Here is a 25,598-nt window from a genome sequence, read left to right on the forward strand (position 1 = left end):
TATTTTGAGTGTTTTCTTCAAATAACTGTTGTGTTTGTGGACAATGACAATAACGGGCTGTGATGAGTGGAATTTTCGCAACAGTTGGAGACTATATTATTTAAATTAGTTGCGGTAATCAAGTCCTGTTTGACAGTCGGTTTGTTTATCTGGCAAATTCAGAGATGAAGTGTATTGTGAGTAACGTGAGCAGTGTACAATGGCAGCTTTGTGAAAAAATGTTTGGAGATAGCTCTCTCTGCTCCAACAATGCCAGGCCTGACCTTTCTTTGCTGAAGTAAAGAACTAAAGACTATGGTTTAGTTGTGTGTGTGTGTATGTATGTATGTATGTATGTATATATATATATATATATATATATATATATATATATATATATATATATATATATATATATATATATCTCCAGGGACTGCAAATGAGCTAATAGTTAAATCTGCTACAGTGCATCTTTGCTGTTAGGAGAGAAAACACGGTCCTCTGAAATTAAAATATAAAAATATGGGTGCCCGAAGAGGTTTTTGTCTTCCCCTCTCCTTTAAAAAAACTACTTTTACTTTTGCCAATGAATGACTGACTGATAGAATGATTGTAAATCTATACTGATTTTTAGGAGATGCGTTTCTCTTAAAAAAGGTTTAAAAGATGTACCAAAGGGACCCTTTCATGCATATATCCACATCCAGTACACAGAACATGACATGCACTTAAAAAATGTTTGACATACATACATTTTATATGTAAAATATTATATTAAAATACACAATATGCTGAAGCAAATATTTCAATATGATAAAAACATAAAGAAGAAGAAGAAGTGAAAAATAAAATTATTAAGAGATTAAAATACCTAAATATGTCAAAATAAAACGTTTTTTATTTAAAAATTAAATAAAAACAACAACAATGATAATGGTAAATGGTCTGTATTTGTATAGCGCTTTACTTGGTCCTAAGGACCCCAAAGCGCTTTACACTGCACACAATCATCCACCCATTCACACACACATTCACACACTGGTGATGGCAAGCTACAGCGTAGCCACAGCCACCCTGGGGCGCACTGACAGAGGCGAGGCTGCCGGACACTGGCTGCCAGACACTCATTATTATTATGGAACTGACTAAATCCTCAATATAATAATAAAATAATTTTACTTTATTTTATATATAAAATCAATGTAAAAGACAAAAAGAAAACAGTCTTGCTGGATCAAATTTCACATTTTTAAGATGTTTTCCAGTCAATGAATGTAGTCAGAAACGATAAAATGCTGTTGCACATCCAGACCGGCAGGTGGCACTGTGCTTCTCTCCTGCAGTCAGCCCATCGAAGATCGTGTATAATAACGGCTAAGATGATGATGGCTTACTTAAGTGTTGACTGACAATAACCACAACCAACTAAGCTACTCGCTTCAGTCTCTTTCCTCGTGTACGTAGCGGCAGAGTGAGACCTCAGTGAATTTATTTTAATCTTTGAAAAGTGTCGCCTTATTCCGCTCGGCAGGAAATTCCTCCGCAGTAATGGATCCCAAACACGGGGCGAAGGTCTGCTGAAGACGGGTCACAGTGTTTATGAGAGTACAGCAACCTGCAGCAGCGTCGGTCTCGTAGAAGTAAACCGGTCTGGTGGAAGGTTGGAGTTGTAATGACTTATCGATCATTTATAGATAACTGACAGCGGGTTTGTCTCCTTTAATGAGTTGCACAGTGATAAATTACTGTTGCAGTGCAGGCAGCAGGAAGACATGGCCTTTCCTCCCCCCTTGCATCTGCGACAACTTGTGCATCGATGCGAATCTTGCAGGTTTCTTATCTAACGTGTTGTCGCTCATGCGTCCATCTCTCACAGGCAGGAATGCGACTCCCTCAGCTGAGTTCAAGATGAGAGAGTGGTGGATTCATGTGGGTTTGATCTGCATCCCTTTGGTGGCCGTGTACCTGCACATCCCGCCCCCTCAGCTGTCCACTGCGCTGCAGAAGTGGCACAGTGCTGGGAAGGTCTTCCACTTCAGAGGCTGGAAAATCTTCTACAGAGGTAACACGTCAGTCTTAGTGCTACCATAACATGCCAGTCAAGCACAAATATGTCTTTGATCTGTGGTCTCTTCTCAGACTCTCTCGGTGCTTTAGGGAGCTCAGATGTCATCATCCTACTCCATGGCTTCCCCACTTCCAGCTATGACTGGAGCAAGGTGCCCATCTCTCTGCACATGCCCAGTGGATAAACAAATGGAGAACTGTAAGGGTGTGTTTGGGACCCCCACCTATCCTTTCTTTTTCCCCCTCCTCTCATACAGATCTGGGATCCGCTCACACAACGATTCCATCGTGTGATTGCGCTGGACTTCCTCGGTTTTGGCTTCAGTGATAAACCGGTGGGTGAAAGCTAGATACAGAAAATCCATCATTATACATCGACTGATTAAAACGTGTCTAACATGTGCTGTAATGTACCAGCGGCCCCATAAGTACTCCATCTTCGAGCAGGCCAGTGTGGTTGAAGCCCTGGTGGCCCACTTGGGTCTGAGCAACCAGCGAGTGAATCTGGTGTCCCACGACTATGGAGACACCGTGGCCCTGGAGCTGCTGTACAGGTTGGTGGTGTTTTCATGCAGGCTGCCAAAACAGTGTAAACTGATAAACTGCTAACCTGCTGTGGTTTTTCCTCTGTCCTTCTTCCAAACTAGGAGTGACCAAAATCGCACAGGTCATCTGACTTTAAACAGCTTGTGTCTTTCCAATGGAGGTACAGTGCGCTCTGTTATCCTTGGCTTTAGTATAAACAGAAGCTGCAGCTCAGATTTTCTGTTTGTTTTACATTTAAACTGAATATGTTAAGCTTTTTACAAAATCTATCCATTCAATGCTCTTTGTTTTTCTGAAGTCGGGTCGTGGTGGCAGCAGACTCCTGAACCATACTTTCCAGTTACTTCTGGAGGATTTCGAGGTGTTCCCAGACCAGATGACATATATAATCTCTCTAAGCTTCTAGATTTACCCCGGGTGTCCTCACAGTTGTCTGTGCCTGGAAAACCTCCAAAGGGAGGTTGCCAGGAGGCATCCATACCAGATGCCCAAACCACCTCAGCGGGCTCATTTTGCCACGCAAGAGCAGCGGCTCTACTCCAAGATCCGTCTGGGTATCTGAGCTCCTCAAACTGTCTGCAGGAGGAAACTAAGCTATTTGTATTCACGACCTTACTCTTTTGGTCATTACTCAGCCTTGGACCATCAGAGATAGACGGTCCAACACCCACAAGGACATGGACACGGCCCTCACTTTGGTTATACAAGGACCTGATGGCCCGTAGCAGTGGGCTCAGAACCCCTTACTGCTGCAGTACACCACACAGATGCCCACAGAGAACCTGGTCCTTACATAATTGACACTGGTGTCTTGTTTTGGTCCCTTTTTCATTGGTGACAGGAGCCTGGTTGTTGCAGTGGCCACAAATCCTCTGCAGGGAGCTTTTAGGTAGACCAGCCGAGTTGTTCTCCCTTGGTTTCCATATCTGTGCATTTCAGCCTTCAATCTGCGTCTTCCAGTCTTGGGCAGCATTTATGAGGGGAGCTTCCACCCTTACAGATTGTTTTGCTAGACACTGTCTTGGGTGGTTACGAGGGCAGACGAGAGCTGCCAGATTGATCGCCAGTTGATGTAGCTCCTGATATTTGAGCGTTAATAATGCACGTCATTCCAGATGTTGTTCCGACGTGAAAGTCACAAGCGCTGCTGACACTTTTCTTCCTGACAGGATTGTTCCCAGAAACGCACCACCCACGGCTGCTGCAGATGGTGAGTCACGATTGTTTGCTTCATCCTGCTTTTTCCAGCCCATGTTACTAAATAAGCTGAGGAGGATGGAGTGAAATTTAAGGGGAGCTGTTTGAGTGGTAAACTTATCCTAGAGACATTTCTGTCCTTGTTTCTGTCCTCCAAAAGCTTCTGAAGGACTCGAGTTTTCTGGCTCCGATTCTGACGCGCCTCACTAACTTTGTGATCTTTCAAAAAGGGTAAGAGAGCCTGAGCCCTTTAGCACCAGAGTTAAAGCTGGAGCCCTGCATTAGGACATTACATAATTGGATAATGGACTTTGATTCGTTTCCTCACCGGCAGGATAGGAGAGGTGTTCGGCCCATACACGCAGCCCACGGACGCTGAGTTTTGGGACATGTGGACGGGGTTACGCTACAATGATGGCAACTTAGTTTTGGACAGGTGCGTGTGCTTGTTTGGTCTTTTGGCCTTTGTAACCTGCTCGCTCGCTTCTAACTTTGCCGCTCTGTCTCCGCAGTATTCTGCAATACATCAACCAGAGACTGAAACACAGAGAGCGCTGGGTGGGAGTGCTCACTTCCACGTATGTCCCACGTAAGTTCACTGTTGCGTCACATATCCCAATGTGTGTGTGTGTGTGTGTGTGTGTGTGTGTGTGTGTGTTAATAAATCAGAGGGCAGCTTTTGTATGGGCCAAACAATTTCTTACGGTGTCAGCAGCCTCAGGCAGAGAGCTGCTGATGCTAAGCTGCTTAGTCCATCTGTGATTGGAAGCTCAGTGCGTGTGTGTGGCATAGAGCTCATGAGAAATGCAACATCTTGGGAGAAATAATTCCAGTATATGCCTTTTAATTTAATCCCACTCGTCCTGTACCGCTCCTCCATTTCTCAGTGTTCCTCTTTCCATTTTTTTCCCCTCGCTCACCGTCTTCCTTGTGTGTTTCAGTGCACATGATCTACGGACCCCTGGACCCCGTCAACCCCCACCCCCAGTTCATCCGTCTTTACCAGTGAGTGCTCCTTCATCTGTTTCTTTAACCCCCACACCCGACAATCCAGATTATCCATAATGCCCCCTAAACTGGGGTAACCTTAAATGTGCTGAGTTTCCAAACTGCTTTGACAGATAAAAAGCAGAGCACCTAGCAGGTGATCCATCTGGGAATGTCATTTACCTCAGTGCACCTTGCAGTTGGGGCTGCGAAAGTTTGCAGGACATTATGTTAAAGAAGGAAGAAAACCATGTGCTGGTGACATTTAGGCAGCACAGCAGATTAGGGAGTAGCTTCGGTTGCCTTGAAGGCTGAGGCTGAGAATGGCTCTATTAATGTTTTAGTTTCTCACCCAAACGTTAGAAAAATGTGCTAGATTTATTCCCTCATCAGAGCTGAGGATCAGTCACAAATGACTAGCTTTAAAGCTCTGTCTTTGTGTCCTTTGTGGCATGTTTTATTGAAACAGTCCATGTTTTTTCCATTTCCTCAGGAAGCTGGTCCAGAAGTCAACAGTCACAATTTTGGACGAGCACATCAGTCACTACCCTCAGCTGGAAGATCCCACTGGCTTCTTAAATGCATATTTCAATTTTATTCACTCTTTCTGAAAGGAAACCAAATGCAACTGATTGTAGAACTATCGGATTATGTGTCGTACCAAATTGAAAGACGCACATGTGGTGCAACGAGCGATCGTGATGATTGTACCCAGATGAAATGCTGCATCGGCCTTGCGATTTAAGCAAAGCTAATTTACCAGCACCAATCCCTGAAATGTTCATTAATACGATGGAAAATGGGAAATGCAAGCTAAAAATGATTGTATTTAAATAGGTGGAGGTGACTGAGGGAGCACGGTGATGTCAAGTAATTTGAACTGGTGTTGGGGTGTGTCATCATTGAGTTTATTTGCGGGACCCTCTTGATTCCTTCCAGTTTGTGTTGTCTGTCCTGCTATCAGCTGTGATGAATTTTTATATAATTTTCTATATTTCTCTCGATGTCAGCAAGTAAATGTCAATTTTTCTTCAAATAAAACTAGTTTTCTAAAAAAAAAAAAAATTTTCTTGATTTCCAACTGGAATAAATTAAGCAGCCAGAACTTGGACAGTCATGATTTATTGTAGTTTTGACAGATAACAAAACATGAGGACCAGCAGAAAATATAAAGAAACAGCGAGAGAACACTTTTTAGTTTATACACTAGAAGTAATAAAACATTCATGAAATAGAATTTCAGATCTGTGAAGAACTAAGTGACGTTTCAGGTGGTTGAACAGGGATGAAAGGTCTTCTTGTCGCGTTGGCACAAAGCTGTATGACGACCATTTTAACCCACCGAAGCCAAGATGACATCGACGACGTTCTCGTCTCCGCTACGAACCGTCACCTGCATGGTGACGCCGTCGGCCAGCGCGAGCCGAGCCCGAACCAGCACGTCGTGACCGCCGCGAAACACACCTTAGAGTGAGAGTGGGAAAGTTTTTACTCACAACATATACACATATTTACAGTATTTCTGTGAAGGTTCTCAGTCATCCAGGTCATCGTAGTCAAAGGAGCTTGGAAAGAAAAGCGTCTGGACTTCTTTAGGTTGCTTGAAGATGTTTCACCTCTCATCCGAGAAGCTTCTTCAGTTCTAAGGTCAAATGGTGGGGAGTCCCAGATTTAAACCCAGTGGGAGTTTCCCCCCACAGAGGGACAAAAGGACCCCCTGATGATCCTCTAATCGCCTGAGCCAAGGTGTGAAAGCGGGTGTGGGTCCCAATCAGCCAGGGTTTCGGGTGAGCTCATTGTGAAACCTGGCCCCCACCTTATATGTGATTTCCTGAGGTCAGATGGCCCAGGATGTGGGTGGGTGTTAAGGCGTCTAGGAAGGGATCTCAAAACTGGATTATAGATGAAGAAGCTGAAGAAGCTTCTCGGATGAGAGGTGAAACGTCTTCAAGCAACTCAAAGAAATTTACAGTATTAATATTTTATAGATCAAGTTGAAGTTAAACTTGCATACAGTTATCAATATCCTGATATCAGACACTCACCAGCAAGGAAGAGGACGTGTGAGTTCTTATTTTCAGGAACTTTGTCGGAGCGCTCACATGGCTGCATTCCCAGGAAGTTGATAATGTTACCCACCGCCTCTGCACACAAAAACACAAAAAAGTTTCACGACAGTGGTTTAGGTCAGTTTATCCTATACATGCTAACTAAATAAAGGTTATATTACAAAATTAACTTCTAATTGTCCGTACCATCCAGAGTTCGTACAGATGCCAGGGCAAAAGTTTCTTCCTTCTCAAATTCGTCTCCTACTTCTTCCCACGCTGCTCCGAAATTTGGTTTCAGAACCTTCTGGATGTGGTCTGCAACCGTTACCTCTAGATCCTCCAACTAAAGAAAGTCGCCCAAAACAAAGGAAGAGGTTTAGTTTGATGCTAAAACATGTTAACCGCCAACGCTACCCGTCCGCCTCCTCGTACACACCTATGGTATCAATTTCAAAACCCTCGTTCACGATTTTCAGAAAACCTGACCCCTTACCTTCACCTTGAGATCGAGGTCACTGAGATTTAAACTTGTCCAAGATTTTTAGTAGATACACCTGTGGTATCGATTTGAAGCTGCCTCATTTTTGAGTTAATGCATTCACACGTCAGGCAGCAGGATAATAAAAATACTCCTGCCTTTTTACAGCTGAAGGGCAAATATAAATAAAGTCACACATTTTCTATTACATACCACATATTCATCATCATAACCGTCATCGTCAGGCTCTCCTGTGTTGGGGTCGCAGTCCCTCACCAGGTACTTCATAGTACAGCTGAACGTACAAGACACTGCGAACAGACAGGAAGCATAAATCACCCAAACTTGGCATTTAAGCAGCTTAAACACTGGTGATGTCTGAATGTTCGTACCAGCTGTGGGGTCGTCATCGGGAAGCCGGATCAAAGTGTAACAAGAACCAGGCTGACTGTATGGGAGGCTTGGGGCAGGGACACAGTGTACGACCTCATAGGCCTCCGAGGGCTCCATCTGCACCACCACCTAGAAGAAAGAATCAAACATATTCACACGTTTCATATGCTGATATGTTTAAAAATATTATTAAACTTCAGGTAGTTGTGAAACAAAACTGCGGTACCTTCTGCAGCAGCTGGTCGTTTAGAGTGTTCGTGCAGTCGAACTGGAACACCATGTGTCCGGCGAACGTGTGTTTGATGCAGCGCACCACGTATTCAGTCTCAGCCTCCGTCAGCTGCACCGGCTCCGAAGACTTGAACAGCGGGCCGAGACCCTGGAATTCTGGGATGGCCGCAAGTTGTTCTGGCAATGATGTGAACAAAAACAGATGTAAGACGAAGCAGGGATTTTATCAGCTACATCGAAATGACCACAAAGGTGAACGCACATCTCCGATCATCGCAAAACAACAGATGCTGTTCATTTACCCTGATAAATGTCCTGGCGTGATGGGGCCAGCTTTTCTGGAAGCTTGCTTGTAGCGACTGGGGCGATTTCTGAGCGGACAAATAAAATTGTTCTTAAAGATCTGATTCCTGAACGTGACAGTTTCTCGGTTACTAAAAAAATAAACAAATCCCTGTGGTCGTACCCGTTTTCTGCTCTGTGATTGGAGCAGTGGCCAGAGGGACTGTCTTCATATCAAAAGGTTTCTCTGAGGGCTCCAAGGTGTACTGGTGGAGGGACTTCTCCAAACCAGGAATGGAAACAGAAAGTCCTGAAACACACATACAAGGAGACTCAGCACATCACCTGCTGAGTGCTTGACAAACAAACTGCCTTGACGGCTCTTTTATTTTGAAAACCAACTGCAATTTACCATTAAAGATGTAGGCAGCATTCAGAGCCTTCTGCTTCTGCTGGAGCACGTTCATGTAGAAAGTAGCTCTGTCGCGCACCTCATCATCACTGTCCATCATACACCTGTGCAAACAGAGCTGTGTTAAAAATTATACCGCACTGACACACAAAGAGTTTATCCACTGTGTACTTTCAAAAGTGCACACACGCGCACACACATACACTCAAACAAAACCAATGAATACCTCTGCAAAAGAACCAGGACACTTGGCAGCAGATCATCATTCTGAGCTCCAAATTTAGCCAAAGCGCTGACAGCAGCTAAAAGTGGAGCATGACACAAACAAATGTTTTATCTCGTTAGTAAATAGCCTAAAAAAAAAATTGGAAGAAAATTAACTAAAGCTGCCAAAATAAGAAGTATCAGCCTCTGCCTATGGATGTTACAGATTTAAGGTCAAACTTCTGGGGTGCATGCTCTCCTACTCGTCTCACCTGCACGGACAGCCTCGCTCTCCAGCACCACTCGGTTGAAAATAAAGCGAATGTACTTGGAGGGCTGCGGGGTGCGTGGACCCTCTTTACCCATCAGGTGCAGGATCTTTGTGGCAAGCACAGTGTGCTCGCAGTCCTCGATAAACTCGCACAGATGGGCCAAGCCCGTCTCTTTGCTCTCAGGGTTCTCCTCGATGATGCTGATGATGCAGTCCACGATGGCCCGCTTGTACTCAAATCCACCCTGCAGGGAGAGAAGAGGTTTACAAAAAAATATTATTACAGTGACTCATTGTAGTATGCAGATTCTATATCTGTTATAAAAAAAACAAACACACAAGAAAACTCAAAAAGTCAAATGCCCAATGTAGACAATACACTTTTATATGACTTACATCATCTCTGAGCATGTTGGACAAGAAGTTCATCATGACGCTGTGCTTCCTGGGATACTTCTGGCAGAGAGCACTGATGGCCTGCACCACAACCACCTGAAATAAAAACACACATTTAGGACATCAGAAATCAGAACAAAGGTAATGGGATTTGTTTTTAAGTAGGAGCAAAGCACTAAAACTCATTTTAAAAATTGATCTTTTTTCTCCCAAAAGAAGCTAATATCCAGTTGTAATACCACAATGACACTTTTCATCTACAACCTGCATGTTTTCATGGCTGGTTTCCATAATATTGCGATTTTTTGTGTGGCAATATTATATCGATACAGGGACACCAAATATCGATGTGTTATTTTAGAAAACGCAAACGCAAATTCAGTACTATAAAATCAACTGCTTATTTACTCCACCTGATGGTGCTGTTCAGGTTTTTTCTAGTGACCTTCAGCGTAGAGGAAGAAGTTGATAAAGACAGCGATATTGGAAAAAGAAATCAACAAAGCACAGCGAAAATTTAACCCAAAGGTATGAGCTTATTTTGGATTTCCTAACCAGGACAGGACAAAGGGCACTGATGGCATTTAACCCTTTAAGACCTACCATAGAACCAAGTCCGCCAGAGCTTATATTATATGTTTACATGTTGCAGAGCCATTTTTGGGAGCATTTCAAGTTGCTATACATCAATACAACCATTACAGCCTAAATTTTAATAATATGCATGCATTAAGTGCATAGTAATGACATAAATTGCAAAAAGTGCAATAAACTACAAAAAAATTGAAAATTGTTTTTGTTTTTTTAACATATATTTCTAATTAGAGAAATTTAAGAGGCTTATCCCTCAAAACTGTAAATACAAAAAAGTTGCACAAAATAGTTTCCCACCACACAAAATTTATTTTGAGTGTCTTCATAGTTTTATTTTTGAAATACACCAATTTCTATACACTGCAGGAAAAACAAAAATAAATATTATAGTGCAAATTTGCAAAAAAGCAGCATATGCATCAAAATAAAATATTTCCAGCAGTGCAATTTGAGTCCTAAGCATCCCAGAAACGACACAAAGTCATAAAGTCAAACATAACTTTTAAAAACACCAGTATAGGCTCATGAGGCCTTGATGGTAAAAAACTACATTTCCGCGAAAATGACGTCACTTCCGGTTTCGGGCAGGTCATGGCGGACATGCGACAGTTCGTGCTGATGGACGTAGGAAGTGTTATGAACAGCTGATCGGATCGGCAAAGCGTGTTTCTGGAATATTATGGTTTTGTTGCTGCAAGTGCTTTTTATGCAGTTTTTGCAAAGCTATATGTGGAAGGAAACTGTGACTTAGGACAAGCTGATGGCATAAAGATGTAAGCACAACTCCTCCGGTTTCATATGCAAAATAAATTATTGCGTTAGCTCATGTGGTTGCAGTGCTACCGGGATTTAAAAATAGCTACGCAAAACGGAGCGTGCCCACTCTGACCGGTTTTAAAGGGTTAAAAGCACCAGACAGCAATAACATTTTCTGGAACTGCTACAAACACGAGGGGTCGTCTCATCTGCCACCATCCTGCGACAACATTAGCAAGGAATGGCAAAGCTAGCAGAAACAATATATCCCAATATAACTTATATATACTCAGCATATTGCAGTTGTTTAAAATTGCAATAATATTGTATAGTGATTAAGCCATTGAGAAAATATTGTAGAACTTTGTGCCTGAGAATATTTATGTGCATTATTTAAAACAAAAGCGCCTGACCTTGAACTCATCTGAGATCTCTGAGACAAAAGAGGAGATCTGCTTCATGAGCCGATCCACGCTGCTCTCACTGCCAGTCTTCAGAAGAGTGGTGATGGCTAGCGTGGCAATGCTGCGGTTAGAATCGGTGATCAGGTTCTCAAGGTCCAGGTTGCACGCAGTCACGGCTGATGGATGCTTCATGGCCACCTAGTGGACACAAAGGAAATATTAATGTAGTTATACTACATCCAGAGTTGTGTTTTTAATTGTAATAGGTTATTTTTATGTTGCTGTGATTAAACAACTCATGGCTGTTTATGCATCAGTGTTTGGTACTTAAACCTTCCTTAAAAAACAAGCCATATTTTGCAGGAAGGGAGTGTGCAGCTGTACCTTATTGAGGGTCCTGACAGCAGCGTATCTTAATGCAGCTTTAGGAGAGCTGCAGAAGAGCTGCAACACTGCAGGAAGATATACATTTAAAATGAGATTGATGCAGTAAGACAAAAATTGCTCATTTACAATATAAACTTTTTAGCACATTTATGAATAATATGTGAGTAAACTAGTAACCTGACACAGCAGGGGCCAGCTCCCTGGCAGTGCAGTTGGGCATATGGACAATAGCAGAAGCAGCCTCATACACCACCATCTCATTCTTGTTCCTCAGGCAGCTCTCGATGAAGTCAAACAAGGGGCTGTCATGACTGTAAATACGAGGATAAAACCCATGTCAACATGACATCAAGACTGAAATTTAGTATGCCCACATATCTTTTGTGTATCAAACTGCTGCTGGTCTACTCACCCTCCCTCTGTCTCGTCCAGCAGTTTACTTGCAATCCGGATGAGCATGCAGTAGGCAAAGGGAGACTTAAGACCAGACTTGGTGAACTTGTTGAGCATCTTGGTCACAGCGAGGCGGTCATTCTTCCTGAGGTGATACAACAGGCCCAGGGCGTGGTACTAGAGAACAGGACACAAATAAGCAGCCACTTTAAACTAATTTCTATTCAGGAATAATATTCACTATTCTCAATATTAACCAAATGAAGCAAACCGCACTAGAAAACATTAATTCTGTAGTTTTTCTTCTGTTCCTACCCACCTGAACCATGATGTTGTCACTGGAAGCAGCCTCCTGGGCTTCATTCACCCAGCGCTTCACCACATCATAGCTCATCTTCACCATGTGCTGAAGAATTGAAGTGGAAAGAACATTATAGTCCACCATGAAGGAAGTGAATAACAAACTTTTAATTGTGTAGAAATGTCAGAAAAATCTCAAAAGAGATTTTTTTCTGAGAATAACACTGAAAGAAAAAAAAATGAGCCCAATTCATACCAGCGAGGAGACCAAAGCTGAACTGGACACACTGGGAACCTTGTCAACAATAGCCTGCTTCATGTATCTCTCAATAGCCTGCAGCATGGTCGTCTGTGGGAAAGACCGAAAAATTAAAAGATGCTTCAGTTTCTTACCTTAAAAACATGACATTAATAAGAAAAGACAAAAGCAATTTCCTCTTCTGAACAGAAATTAAGCAGCACTCACATCTGTAATCCTGCAGAGAGCTCTAATGGCAGGTCCTCTGTATACATCCTCCTTCCCAGTCATGTCTTTGGTCAAGCTATAAAATACCAGGCAAGAAATAAATAAAGACACTAGAATGCCAAAAGAAAAAGCACACTATTGCAAAAATCATAATTTTCTTTGCAAACAACTTTAAGACATTGTTCTCATCAGACTTTATACCATCAAATATTCCATTTTGCTAGTAATAATGGTTAAGAGGTGCACTGCTAGTACAACTATAAAACTGGTGTGCAAATACTTTTTGCTTATTTTTACTCTTCTGTTTTATTTGAGAAATAAGAAATCAGTATGTACATAAATGTATACATAAAAGCTAGGGGTGCAACGATACACAAAATTCACGGTTCGGTTCGATACTTTGGTGTCACGGTTCGATATTTTTTCGATACAAAAAAATGTTCATGCCTTTTTAATTTGTCATTTATTAAAATTATAAATATATATTTTAACTCAAAAGTACAGTTTTTAAATTTAACCCTAACCCTTGTGCGTGTTTCTTATTTTGACAGCGAATGCGCACCTGCGGACCACTTATGTGCAGCCCTGGTTATTTAGCTCGTCATATTGCAGCCACAGAAATTATTTTGTCCATGAAACCATAAAGCTGCACTTTCTTTTTGCCTTATAGTCTGATTTGTCATAACTTCTCCGTTTTGTGGTAAGCTTTTCTTTGGCTGTCACTTCTTCACCCTGACCTGTCTTATTTGGCTCAGCAGAACTAAAATATATATCTGTCTGTGAAGGTTCTCAGTCATCCAGGTCATCATAGTCAAATATAAATCCTGCTGCTTTTACACACGCACTCACATAAGCTCAGCGATTCTCTGCGCGATCAACCTCTCACATGTTTAAGCTTGCTGCGGGAGATTTCACTTGTCATTAGGGCTGCTCGATTATGGCAAAAATGATAATCACGATTATTTTCACTGAAATTGAGATCACGATTATTTGACGATATTTATTTCGTCCGCCAGAGCTTTTTTTTTTTTTTTTTTTACATGCTGTAGTGCCATTTGTGGGAGCATTTCACGTTGCTATACATCAATACAACTGTTATAGCCCATATTTTAAAAATGTGTATGTATTAAGTCCATAGTAACTACATTAATTGCAAAAAAGTGCAATAAACTACAAAAAAAATTGAAAATCGTTTTTGTTTTTTTTTTACATATATTTCTACTTGGAGAAATTTAAGAGGTTTATCCCTCAAAGCTTTAAATACAAAAAAGTTGCAAAAAATAGTTTACAACAACAGGAAATTTATTTTGAGTGTCTTCATAGTTTTTTTTTTTGGAGATACAGCAATTTTTATATACTGCAGGAAAAACAAAAAAACAATCCTATGATGCAAATTTGCAAAGAATGTGCATGTGCATCAAAATAAACTATTTCCAGCAGTGCAATTCGAGTTCTAAGGCCTACAAGTAAAAAACTACATTTTCCGCAAAAACGACGTCACTTGCGATAGTTCGCGTTGACGTCTTTTTCAATGTGGGAAGTGTTAAGAACAGCTGATCGGATCGGCAAAGCGTGTTTCTGGAATATTATGGTTTTGTTCCTGCAAGCGCTTTTTATGCAATTTTTGCAAAGCTATATGTGGAAGGAAACCGTGACCTAGGACAAGCTGATGGCATAAGATGTAAGTACAACTCCTCCGATTTCATATGGAAAAAAATTTATTGTGCTAGCTTAGCGGTTCAGGTTCTACAGGGATTTAAAAATAGTTACACAAAACGAGGATGCTGCTCTGACCGGCTTTAAAGGTTTAACAATAACAATGTATTGAATAATGACTTTAAAAAATAATATAAAATAGTGTGCAAATACTGATAACAGTGCAAATGTTTGCAATATAAGAAATAAATGAAAAATGTGAACTTTGCAGTGTTGCTCTGTGGTGCAGCTACGACACCATAGCAAAGTTTACACACTGTGTCTACTTGATCCACGTCTGACTCCGCGAACCCATAATGTTTCCACACCACTGAAGTTTTTTTTCTTTACCTCTCTTTTCAACCAACGGCAGTCCACTCCTCTCCAAATAACTTCTGCTTAGCTTTCCGAGCTTCCCTCGGGTCCTCTTAATTGTTGTGACGCGTGTTCGAAATGCAGAGCAGTGCGCTTGATTTGCCACACGGAGCAGCGCGAGAGTAAAGCATGAAGGAGGGGCTAATAATCGGCTCAGTCATTTTTAATGATCGTTGAAAGCCCAGATCGTAATCGTGATTAAAATTCGATTAATTGAGCAGCCCTACTTGTCATGTTTGCATAGTAAGCTAACGATTAATAAGACGATGTCAGAGGAATTGGTGCGCAAATTATCATCACTCACAGATCAGTGCTGTCGCTCTCTATACACAGTTCGCGCGATTGCAAAGTGAAAGCAAAAAAACAAGCGCAAATTCAAACGCGATTTCAATATGTCACATATTGACAGTGGCTCACCGATGCCAATGACATAATTACCCAGCTACATTTCTGAAAGAATGCAAAAGCATTGACACATATTTTTTCTTCCTACAATAGCCCGACGGGCAGGGCAGAGATAGATTTTGGTAGCCCGACTGAAAAAATCGCTAGCCCCAGGACGTCGGGCCAGCGATATTGCGAGCCCTGTATCTGATTGAGGAATCACTCATCTTTGGAAAAGAGAGTTTATTACAGAGAAATGGCTCTTTCCAAAATAAAAGCTATACTATCCGCTTCTTCTGGGCTATATTCTCAGCAGCATAAGGAGAATCATGTGCTAACAGCTGTCTAAATGACTCGGCTAAAGTTAGTAGCATGCTTGTTGTTTTTGTCTTTGCACTAGGATGATGTCGGCGTAAATGTGCAGTCATATTCGTTGTGTTCCCACTAGTGCTTTCAGGTTAATCTCGTTGAAATGACCTTAACGCCACAACACGGCAAATCTCCGTTAACGAGCTACCGCCGATCGCCCCGTGCGTGGGGCTAGACGGCCAACACGTTAACGAGCTAACTGCGCTAACACACTAGTTCCCACCCATGTAATTGAGCATTGCACGGCACATCCAACATACTGTTTTACTTTAGTCCATGACTCGCTTACCTTCAGGGTCATACGTCACATGAAAACCAAAATAATTCCAAACACCACATCTGAATGAGGGTGGGGGAGGTGCCCTGCGCTCTTCCTTCTGACTATGCTGTCTGTGTTGAGCGCTCAGTGGATCTGCGCTCGACAGTGCAGCCTAGGCGGAGTAGTCGAACGCAGATTCACTGAGCGCTCAACACAGACAGCATCGTCAGAAGGAAAGTTGATAAAATAAATTACAAATGTTGTATTGTTCGATACATATGCGTACCGAACCGAAAGCACTGTATCGAACGGTTCAATATCAATACGAATATCGTTGCACCCCTAATAAAAGCCATTTAATGAACAAACCTGCTAGTGACGATGATGACATCCTCAGAGATGTTGGCCATCTCTTTGATAGTTAGATAGCACATCCTCCTCAAAGTTTGCTAGAAGAGAAATAGCATAAACCTGAATTAATTAAAAAGAAATGCTTAGCCAGTTAATTAGAGATCAAATGAATAGGGGACCTCTTACATCATTGGACTGAAAGAGCCTGGTCATTGCAAAGAAAGCCTCAGTGGCCTCTGTGGTCCCAAAATGCTCCCCCTGTGTGAACAAAGATATGAGAATGAGAGAAGATGGTGTCATGAACTCAAAGCCATACAGACAGCATAGTTTGTCTACCTTTTTTTTTTTTTTTACCTGGTTGAGGAGATAGATAATCTTGGTGAGAATGTGGAGGCATCTTCTTGGATTAATGGGAGTCTCATTGAAGATGCGAGCCTGTAAACAAAAAACACACTTTTTATTTCAGTACACTGAATATTCTTTTCTTTGGTCCGTTTTTTTTCTTTGTTTATTGTGAGCGAGGAACACGTTTTCAACAGCACTGATCTTAGGCTTTACCTCCTGCAAGACCGCACTCTTCTCCAGGTGCTGGAAAGGGTTTGAGCCACTTCCTAATGAGTTGAAATAGTTGTGTTAGAAAAATAATCCATTAAAACTTTACTGAACCTTATTCAAAGCAAACACATATATGAAGGGGTAGAGAAGAAATGGGCAATGAGAAACCAATAAGATAGAATCAATCCTGCTTTATATTAATTTGATCTTCTTATTAGCGTATGTTAGCTTGTGGATATCTGCAAATATCCAAACAGTCTTCCTTAACGTCAACAGAAACTGGTACAACTTCCACTCATATAAATTGGACTTGGGAGAGAAATGACAACATCCAGCTGACGATGCTAATACGGTCGGCTAACGCTGAACTACAGAAAACCGATGTTTTAGTAGCTGTGGATTTAAATGCAACGTCAACTCAGTTTTTGACACTCTCTTTAAACCATTATCTTAATCATACGTTTGTTTGCAAACCACATTTATCGCTCAAGGTAGCTGACAGGTAGCGTAGGTTTACCTAGCTAGTGAGCTAACAGGCTAGCACCGCTTTAGCTTCCACAACATAAAGTCCAATCAAGACTATTCAACGGTAACAACCGTTTAAAATTACAATTCTGCAGTCTTACCAGACTCCTCGTCTTTCTTATCAAATTTTTTAATCATTTTGAAAGCGCGAAGCTGACAGATGAGGCCAAAAGCAGCTCTCAATCTCGCAACAGATGAGAAGCTACTTCCACGTAGCCGAAGTGAAAACTGACGTCCGGTGGCAACGTCCACGTCGACGGAAGACACGTCAGAATATTTCCGCGTAAGGAGCGGCAGGGGGCGCTTCTGACACATCCTGACGGTTACTCGAATTAAAAAGTCCCACGAAAACAACAATCCATGCATAATAATCCTTGTCCCAACCAAATTGCATTTAATGTATAATAATAAAAATAAGGTATAAACAAGTAAATCCAATTTTTGTTTTGATTTTGTTAACACATTTGTCTCTTGTCTCTTAAGTGATTATAAACCAATTTATTAAACATCACCGTTAAAAAACAGTAATTATTCACTGCAGGCTTTGTGCCATGACATTTGTGGAAAACCTATTTAGCTGACACAACTTGTCAAAGGCCCTTTTTCAGTCCTTTTTCACATTTTGTATTTCCACAGTCTTTTCTAAGTAGATTGAGTGAGTTACTCTAACCAATGCAACCCTATAGCTATATTACCTAAAGAAAAGAAATTCATTTCAAAATTGCCGTCCCCTATTTACACAACTACATCTACCATGAACTTTCACAAGGGTTTGATCTCCTGCCTTCATAATAGTTTGATTATTATATAAATAGTGTATTTGGGCAAAGATTTGAAAAATAAATATAATACTAATATTACAAAAAAACCCAACAAAAATAAATAGATTTATTTAAAAAATTGACTATTGAAACGTCAGGCAAAGTAGTTTTCAAAAGTTGCTTGAATTTATATATATTAAGTATGAAGGTGACTAATTTATTTAACAGTATTTTTAGCTACTAGAGTATTGGTAACAGGGCTGAACCAGCTACAGCACAGAACAACTAAAATATGTCATGAAAAGTTTACCTTTGTTGCCTGAACTGAATAAACACAGCAAACACAAGCTCCTTGAAGATCAATCTCAAGCTAAGCAGCTACAAACAGCATATATCATAATCAGAATGTGACGATGAGGTGCTACTTCTGCGGGTATCTCAAGTGTCACAGTATAAAAAAAAACAACAACAAAAAAGTCATTAACGTGGTAAACCAAATTCTAATTTTAGTATGAAGTAGTCAAGAATTTAGAAGAAGGTGCTGAGGTACATCACAGTAGTCATATTTGATTTAGGAGGGTAATTGCACTTGGATAAAAAGGTGTTTTTTAATGTGTTTGTCCTTGTTTTAATTTACAGGTATGTCTACCAGAGGGCAACAGGTCAAAGAGCAAGTTTCCAGGGTGAGAACTGTTTTTTTTACTGATTTTTCAGGTTCTTGGGTGGTATCTTACGTTTTCTATGCACGGTCAGTTATATTTTGTGCTGTTTATTAGCATCTGGACAGCCGTTATAACTGCTGCAGAGCATCATGCATACCACACTGTTCCACAGTACACCAGGATGCTTCTATAGTGATAGCGATAGAAGGTCACCACCACTTTCTAATCTATACAGTTCTTCTTCAGCGAGCTCGGGAAATGAAGGCACCACTGACCCTCCTTAACTGTAGTGTTGACAGACCAATAGGGGTCGCCACGGCAGATCATGTACCTTTCCTTCTCATTTGTTCACCTTTACTACATCTTCTTCTCTGCGGTCTCCGTGGCATCACTACTTGTACGCTTTGCATCTTCACTGTCACACCTGTCTCCTTCTCATTCACACACGTGTCCTGTTTTTTTTCCTCTCTCTTTAGGCTACCGACCGTCACAAACTAGAATGTAGCTTTCATAAATGACCACAAGAGGGCGACATTATTCTTTGTAAAGAATGGTTTTCTGGGGCAGGTGAATTCAAAATCCAGATATGCCAATTTCTTGTTTGTTTTTTGACACACGTATTGCCCAGCCACATTATTATTATCCATCACTGCTTATTGCAATCTCCCAACTTCAAAATCCTATCTATTTATAAATAGAAGACATAAAAGAATAGAAAGGTAGGGTGCCCTCTTGTGGTAAAGCCAAGCAATAGCAACACTAATTAAAGTTTATACCTTGAAAGTCTGTCCCTTAAGCATATGTTTGCACTGTAATGTATTACTTGCTGACAATATGAAGTGAAACATGAATATATCTATGATGAGACAAATTTGGGTGATAAAGTGTTTTCATGAAGGTGTGTGAGTCGGGCTTTAACTTTGTGAACAATGAAGTGGTGAAAAGATCTTTTCTAAGAATATATAATGAATCTCAGTGATATAGATATTGCATATAAAGAGGCAAATGTATGTCGTTACACCTGCTTTATTTGAGGAAAAATAATCCTTTATTTTGAGTATAAAAATAAGAGACATCTGATGAACACATACATTCCCATGCAATTGCATTTTACTGTATTTCATGACCTTGCAGATGATTTGTACAGTATTTTTTTTCCTCAGTGTTGTTTTTCGGCCACATTCAAAGTTCAAAACTTGAATCTGAATTCATACTTTTTTTTAAACACAAAGCTTCTTAAATAAATAAATGAAGAATGAAAAAGAAAAAAACCCCACATATCCTGGAATTAAAAAAAACATTTCTCAGGACATCAAATTATTATTAGATTATGCAACAGTGCTGCATTTTTTAATATTTATTTATTTATTGCTGTAAGCAAAACCAGCTGCTTTGCTCATCGCGTCCAGTTATTTGAATTTATTGAGTCTGGGCAAAACAATCACATTAAACATTAATTTAACCGAAAAACCGAGGACGTGTTTTAGTCATTTTGTTTGTCTGCTATAACAAAGTACTTGAGAAAGTTTGTAATTTAATATAGGTGGATTATTCGCACGTACAATAAATGCATAAATAAACATATTTAATGAACTAAAAATAAATCAATCAATTACTTTTAAAAGAAGGCAGCAACAGCTAATTTATCCGCTCATATCTTCTGTAACATTTAACCTTGGTTTTAAAACATTTTTCAGTAGTTATCTACTTTTTCACAAGTTCCCTTTCCTACGAATATATATATATATATATATATATATATATATATATATATATATATATATATATATAGTAAACGTGCCTTTGCTGTTGGAAATGGTCTCAGTGATTTGATCTGGAGAAAAGAAGGCGTGAGATTATTTCCTTTTACAGGCGAACAGCTGAATTTAAAGCCTGTGTATTATTAAACACGGCATCGTTCCCCCGGAGAAACAAATGGATGTTTACTTGGATGATAAGAGATGCTAATTTATTAGACTTTGAGAGGCCAACACTGGTCATGGCTGTCTGTTAAATGAAAGTTGTCCATGTTTCATTTCCTCCGTCCAATTTGCGCCAGCAGACGCGCGTTCTCCGCCGCCTTGGCTCGCAGGTTTTTGGCCTTGGCCACATCAAAGAGCACGTTCATGATGTTGGTCGGGACGTCCAGGGACAGGGTCAGTCTGCTCCTCCGGTCCCCTTTGTTGCTGTTGCGGAGCATCTGGCCCCTGAGCTTGGTCCGGCTCAAGAAGCGGTAGTTTGCGGGACTTGAAGTCCTTTTTTCCCGACTGGATTCAGCAGAGGAGAAAGAGGACGACGACGTGGAGGATGAGGAGGAGAGATACTCCGCGGACTGCATGAGGGACCCCCAGCCGTCCCCAGTGGAGTAACCAGGCTCAGTTTGGTCATTCCGGACCCCGAGTGCCAGCTGGTCGTCGCAGAGGAGGTCGGGGCGCGTCTGGTAGAGACGGAGGCACAGGCTGGAGGTCGGTGTGCACAGGACCGAGAACAGCAGCAGGGTCTTTAGGGACGACAGCATGCTGTGTCCTCTGGGACCAAAACAGGTGAAGAAAGCCAGAGAATATGAAGTTTTTCTCGCATCTAATCTTCAGCAACGCATGTCAGTGAATTTCATCTTCACTGAGATGCAAAAATAAACCTTACTAATATGCCCATTCTGCATATTAATAGTAAATATTAACAAGTACCCTAACAAATCTTGTTAAAATCTACTCTAAGAGTACAGGATTTAGTTGAAAGTCCGATGGATCACAAATGTTTTTAATGTGAAGTTTAGCGCATAAAACTAAAAACAATATTTAATAAAGGTCACAAACGTGTGAGCAATAATGTTCGTGCAACTTACCACTCGTATCCTTTAGTTATAATAATACTTGTATTAAATATAGTTGGAGAGGTTAAGCAGCACTTATCCCCTCAAAGAAAGCGCAAAGAAGGCGAAATCCTCAAGTGAGGTTATTATGAGAAATCCCGATGAACCAACACTGTTTGCGGAGGTCAACAGTGCGCACAGTCTGACCAGCAGCGTCTCCTGCTCGTCCATTCCCACTGTATTCTTTTAGTAGAGCCATCAAAACGCAGCCCTACGCCAGCAACAACGTCATCCCGTTGACATTTTGGTTCGCAGTGAGCCATCCCATTGGCTGTGAAGCAATGAGGTAGATGAATGAAGAAAAAAAAAAGAAGAAAGTTGTGGCCTCCTGTTGGTGGACCGAAGGCGTCACGACTATTGAAACTTTTTTTTCTGCCTCGCATCAGACTTTAAAAAAAGTGTTTCATGTGCAGCTGCTCCACGGTAGCCTGTAAGAGTCCCAACATCTTTAAGTCATTCAGTAGCATTTGCGTGAAACTGACAGGTTTGCGGTTGATCAGCACCACGGACAGCTCCCATTGACACGTTTGTTCTCAGCTGAGCGCATTTGACGCTTATCTCAGGCGGCCAGCACAGGTACAGAAAACCAAACATCTAAACCTGCAAGCGTAAAAACCATAGGTGGGGCTGTCACACCGTCAGCTGAAAGAGGACTGGAAAAGTTGGATTTTCTTTGAGATGCTCTGCAGCCCGGGTCCAGAGAGAAAGTGACATAGAAGGTGATTGAACTGGTTATATTCAACTATGAATGTCATTAGTTAAAGCGTATTAAACCTTATTATATAAAGGTAGAAAGCGCTCACATTACATGCACTGTTTTAGACAATATCTTTCTATAATGAATATATCATTGTATGTTCATTATAGCGAAATGTAAACCTGTAGATTCTAGAACAGGTCATAAATATAACTCTTCACTTTATCAAAGCAAATTAAAGTCCTTCAAATACAATATTGTCTCTTTAGCTCATTTTATATATTAATTTCAACAAGACGAAGAACTGAATGAAGAATAAAGGTGCAGAGTTTAAAAGTTTCCCTGCTCTTTCAGATGTCTCCATCGACATCAGTTTCACATCTATTAATAAAGAGATGAGCATTTGTTCCATTTGAAGTTTTAATAAGTTGAGTGACACCACATATAAAAACTTCTGTGCGCGATTCACAAATGTTTCTTCAAAAGAGACGAGAGATATCTGAGATTTTCTAGAGAGCACTGTGTTTTAATTACCGTTGAGTGTACACATGACACGCAGCAGAGTTGATGTACATTACAATGTCAGAATGAAAAAGAGCATACAGGGGGAGACGGCATCAAAGGGCGCTGGGTCAGGGTCTAATGAGCAACTTCACTCACCTTCATTAATATGAATGTAAGTCTTCACAGCTGGAGTAATTGCGTTCCGTGACACACGAGGCAATGAGATATCCTCCTCCCACTCCAGCTTCCTCCGCAAGTGATCTCTGAAATGGAATTACATGCCCCCTTCAACATCAAGGGGGACAAAAATCCTACATTTATTACATTGACGCTGGTTTGTGTTGCTCTGCTTAGGAGTGAAGGCCTATTGACCACAAAGCACTTTCTTGCTACTGTTTATACTTATAGGTTAAAGGTTGAAAAGATTAAAAAACAGCTAAGTTGTCACTGAGCTCACAAGGCCTAAGAAAACCTTAAGCAGTGAGGCTGTCCTGCATCTGCATGTGTCTTCGCAAAGCAAGTTGTTTATTTTTCCTCATCTCTATTTGTCCCTTTATAACTGGATTGGTTCAAAAAGTGTAAATGTCTACATAAGAGTTTAGCAAAATCTACAAGAAAAAAAATGGCAACTTGAAACTATTAAATATGAAATTAAGCTTATGCTTTAAGAAAGTTTTAATATTTCTTTTGCCTTGTGCTTAAATTAAACATTTTTAATTTTATAATGAGATTTCTTTATGTCTAAAAATATCAAGTAGACATATCAAGCATCTTTGCGTGTGGGTGTACATCAGAGTACAGAATCGTGACTAATATGAAGGAAGCCTCTTGGGGCTTGTCTCCTCTGTCAACTTGAAAAACACTATTTTTACAAACCAACCTGAAAAACAGATTAGAGATATGAAAGAACCCAGGAGCAACAACCTGGCAACTTGAGAGCCTAAAATGTGTCGTGCATTTTCATCTGTCACACTGCCAGAAGAGAAAAAAACAACAACCAAAAAACTTCAATGCGTGCTGCCCCCTCATCAACACCCACACAGGAATCCCCAGCTACTGCTGAGTCGGTCTGATGGAGAGTCCTCTAAAACAGCCCCTGCGTGAGCTCCCACACTGGGCCCCTGTTGGCCCCTCATCTGGCTCCCAGCCTGACCCATAACACCCCCTGCCAAAGAAACATATGTAGTGGTGGAGGAGTCAGCAGGCAGTCAGCTATCAGCTTCTCATTTCTGCACCACACAGGATGTAGGGCGATTGACAAAACATAAGAAAGGTGACAGTTATATAAAGAGATACGCTATAGCGAGCTGGAAAATGAAAGAGGCTGGCATGAAAAAGACAAATCGTGAGGTGGATTTAAGATTTTTTTTTTTAGTAATGTTTATTTTTGGCACGTTTACATTCAAACTCTTTGTCAATGTCAGTCTATTTTAGTAACACAGCTGCAAGAAAACATACTTACATGTGCAGATGTTATGTGAAATTAAGAAAAAAATCATTCACATTTAGACTACATCGCATCCCATTATCCATATATAACAAATTGAAAAACATCTGTTAAAATATATAAATAAGAGCAATGCAAAATGCAAAAACAATAACATTTTACACAGTTATGTACAAAATTAAGCATCTTGTTTGGGGGTTGCTGGCTCAGTCTCCAAGGTTCTGCGGCTGTGGAGGTGTACATTTTTTTTTATAGCATCTATAGTATCCGCACATTCATATTGTATAACCAAAAATCTCTTCAAAGCAGGATTTTTTTTCAGTCACTGGATTAACTGTTTGAAGGATTATTCCCTGCGCGATCTGATTGGTCCCCCCATAACTCGACTCTCCGCCTCACACCATTCCTCGCACTCATGTCTGGAGGAGAATCTGTTTTGGTTGCCACCACAGCCCCCGTAAACAAACGGTCTGCATTCCCCCGATCGGGCGTGGAAGTACCAGACCAGAGAATAGTCTGAACAGGCTCCTTCTGACATCGGCTCCAGGCAGCGGTCTGTTAATGAAAGAACAGGTAGATGAGGAAAAGCGTAAAGCTGCCCTTCAAACTGACATGCTGTGGAGTCACTCTACTTCAGGGGTGGGGGAACTCCAGGCCTCAAGGGCCGGTGTCCTGCAGGTTTTAGATATCACCCAGGGTCAGCAGATCTGAATCAAGTGTCTAGTTCATTTCCAAACCTCTGGTGAACTTCAAGACATGTTGAGGAGATACTTTAGCCATTTAAATCAGCTGTGTTGGATCAAAGACACATCTAAAACCTGCAAGACACCAGCACTCGTGGCCTGGACTCTATTTTCACAAGTGTTAGATTCTCAACAAAGTGCACAGAATATGTTTTGTTGAGTGTATACTCACTTTAACTACAGTTATGGTCAGAAGTTCACACACACATTTGAATTTAGCTTGGATTTTTCTGTCATCCAGGCAGGGATCAAAGTATACACGCAGGATCAAATATATACATATACTCACTTAAATCTTTAAATAAGTGATAAGTTCTACAATGTCTTAACTTGACAAAGCCAAGGCCAGTTAAATTCTCTGTTGTCATCACGATTGACTACAACTGGTAGTTTTCCCTGCTTAAAAAAGGATTTGTTTGACACTACTGATTGAACTGATCAATACTAACAATGGGAAAGTCCAAGGAACTCAATGAAGATCTAATAAGGAGAATCTCTTGGAGCCATTTGTAAACAACTGCAGATTCCAAGATTGCCTAAAACATCCATCTTTTATATCCGGGCCCAAACTCTGCTGCAGGTCCATAAGTCAAACGATCACTGCA

The 25,598-nt window shown here is 40.9% G+C and overlaps 4 protein-coding genes across 12 annotated transcripts in view; 1 reads left to right on the forward strand and 3 right to left on the reverse strand.

Moving 5' to 3' along the window:
* The first annotated feature begins 1,371 nt into the window (after positions 1–1,371).
* mest (mesoderm specific transcript) lies at positions 1,372–5,841 on the forward strand. Of its 2 annotated transcripts, XM_026147307.2 has the most exons (12): positions 1,372–1,639; positions 1,856–2,041; positions 2,119–2,198; positions 2,304–2,381; positions 2,464–2,600; positions 2,694–2,752; positions 3,762–3,802; positions 3,950–4,020; positions 4,124–4,225; positions 4,302–4,378; positions 4,731–4,794; positions 5,270–5,841. In XM_026147307.2, exons 2-12 carry the CDS (start codon positions 1,888–1,890, stop codon positions 5,385–5,387), a joined length of 981 nt encoding a protein of 326 aa, XP_026003092.1. In that variant the 5' UTR covers positions 1,372–1,639; positions 1,856–1,887; the 3' UTR covers positions 5,388–5,841. The 2 variants fall into 2 exon arrangements, with proteins under 2 accessions (XP_026003092.1, XP_080148078.1); XM_080291952.1 differs by lacking the exon at positions 4,731–4,794 and having other exon boundaries at positions 1,412–1,639.
* Positions 5,842–5,882: 41 nt separating this feature from the next.
* copg2 (COPI coat complex subunit gamma 2) lies at positions 5,883–17,637 on the reverse strand. 2 transcript variants are annotated; one of them, XM_026147306.2, is made up of 24 exons: positions 17,409–17,637; positions 16,786–16,838; positions 16,582–16,662; positions 16,414–16,485; positions 16,246–16,325; positions 12,795–12,870; positions 12,585–12,677; positions 12,348–12,434; positions 12,048–12,205; positions 11,813–11,946; positions 11,633–11,700; positions 11,258–11,446; positions 9,495–9,590; positions 9,100–9,343; positions 8,850–8,925; positions 8,624–8,727; positions 8,396–8,521; positions 8,232–8,300; positions 7,925–8,106; positions 7,698–7,827; positions 7,519–7,616; positions 7,032–7,170; positions 6,822–6,920; positions 5,883–6,240 (listed from the first exon to the last, which is right to left on the reverse strand). In XM_026147306.2, exons 1-24 carry the CDS (start codon positions 17,620–17,622, stop codon positions 6,110–6,112), a joined length of 2,799 nt encoding a protein of 932 aa, XP_026003091.2. In that variant the 5' UTR covers positions 17,623–17,637; the 3' UTR covers positions 5,883–6,109. The 2 variants fall into 2 exon arrangements, with proteins under 2 accessions (XP_026003091.2, XP_080148077.1); XM_080291951.1 differs by lacking the exons at positions 16,246–16,325; positions 16,414–16,485; positions 16,582–16,662; positions 16,786–16,838; positions 17,409–17,637 and adding an exon at positions 15,907–16,021.
* A 2,101-nt stretch (positions 17,638–19,738) lies between these two features.
* On the reverse strand, positions 19,739–21,789 carry ucn3l (urocortin 3, like). The gene is made up of 2 exons (XM_026147636.2): positions 21,576–21,789; positions 19,739–21,258 (listed from the first exon to the last, which is right to left on the reverse strand). The coding sequence occupies exon 2, from the start codon at positions 21,246–21,248 to the stop codon at positions 20,763–20,765; it is 486 nt and encodes a 161-aa protein (XP_026003421.1). The 5' UTR covers positions 21,249–21,258; positions 21,576–21,789; the 3' UTR covers positions 19,739–20,762.
* A 2,376-nt stretch (positions 21,790–24,165) lies between these two features.
* Positions 24,166–25,598, reverse strand: part of col7a1l (collagen type VII alpha 1-like) — a 78,201-nt gene continuing 76,768 nt past the window's right edge. For all 7 annotated transcript variants that reach the window (XM_080291229.1, XM_080291225.1, XM_080291227.1 and 4 more), the window contains one exon: positions 24,166–24,805. In XM_080291229.1, coding sequence (XP_080147355.1) covers positions 24,597–24,805 — 209 coding nt within the window. In that variant the 3' untranslated portion in view covers positions 24,166–24,596. The remainder of the gene's footprint in view (positions 24,806–25,598) is intronic.

The sequence above is a fragment of the Astatotilapia calliptera genome, chromosome 17, assembly GCF_964374335.1.
Source record: "Astatotilapia calliptera chromosome 17, fAstCal68.1, whole genome shotgun sequence".
Taxonomy (NCBI): Eukaryota; Metazoa; Chordata; class Actinopteri; order Cichliformes; family Cichlidae; genus Astatotilapia; species Astatotilapia calliptera.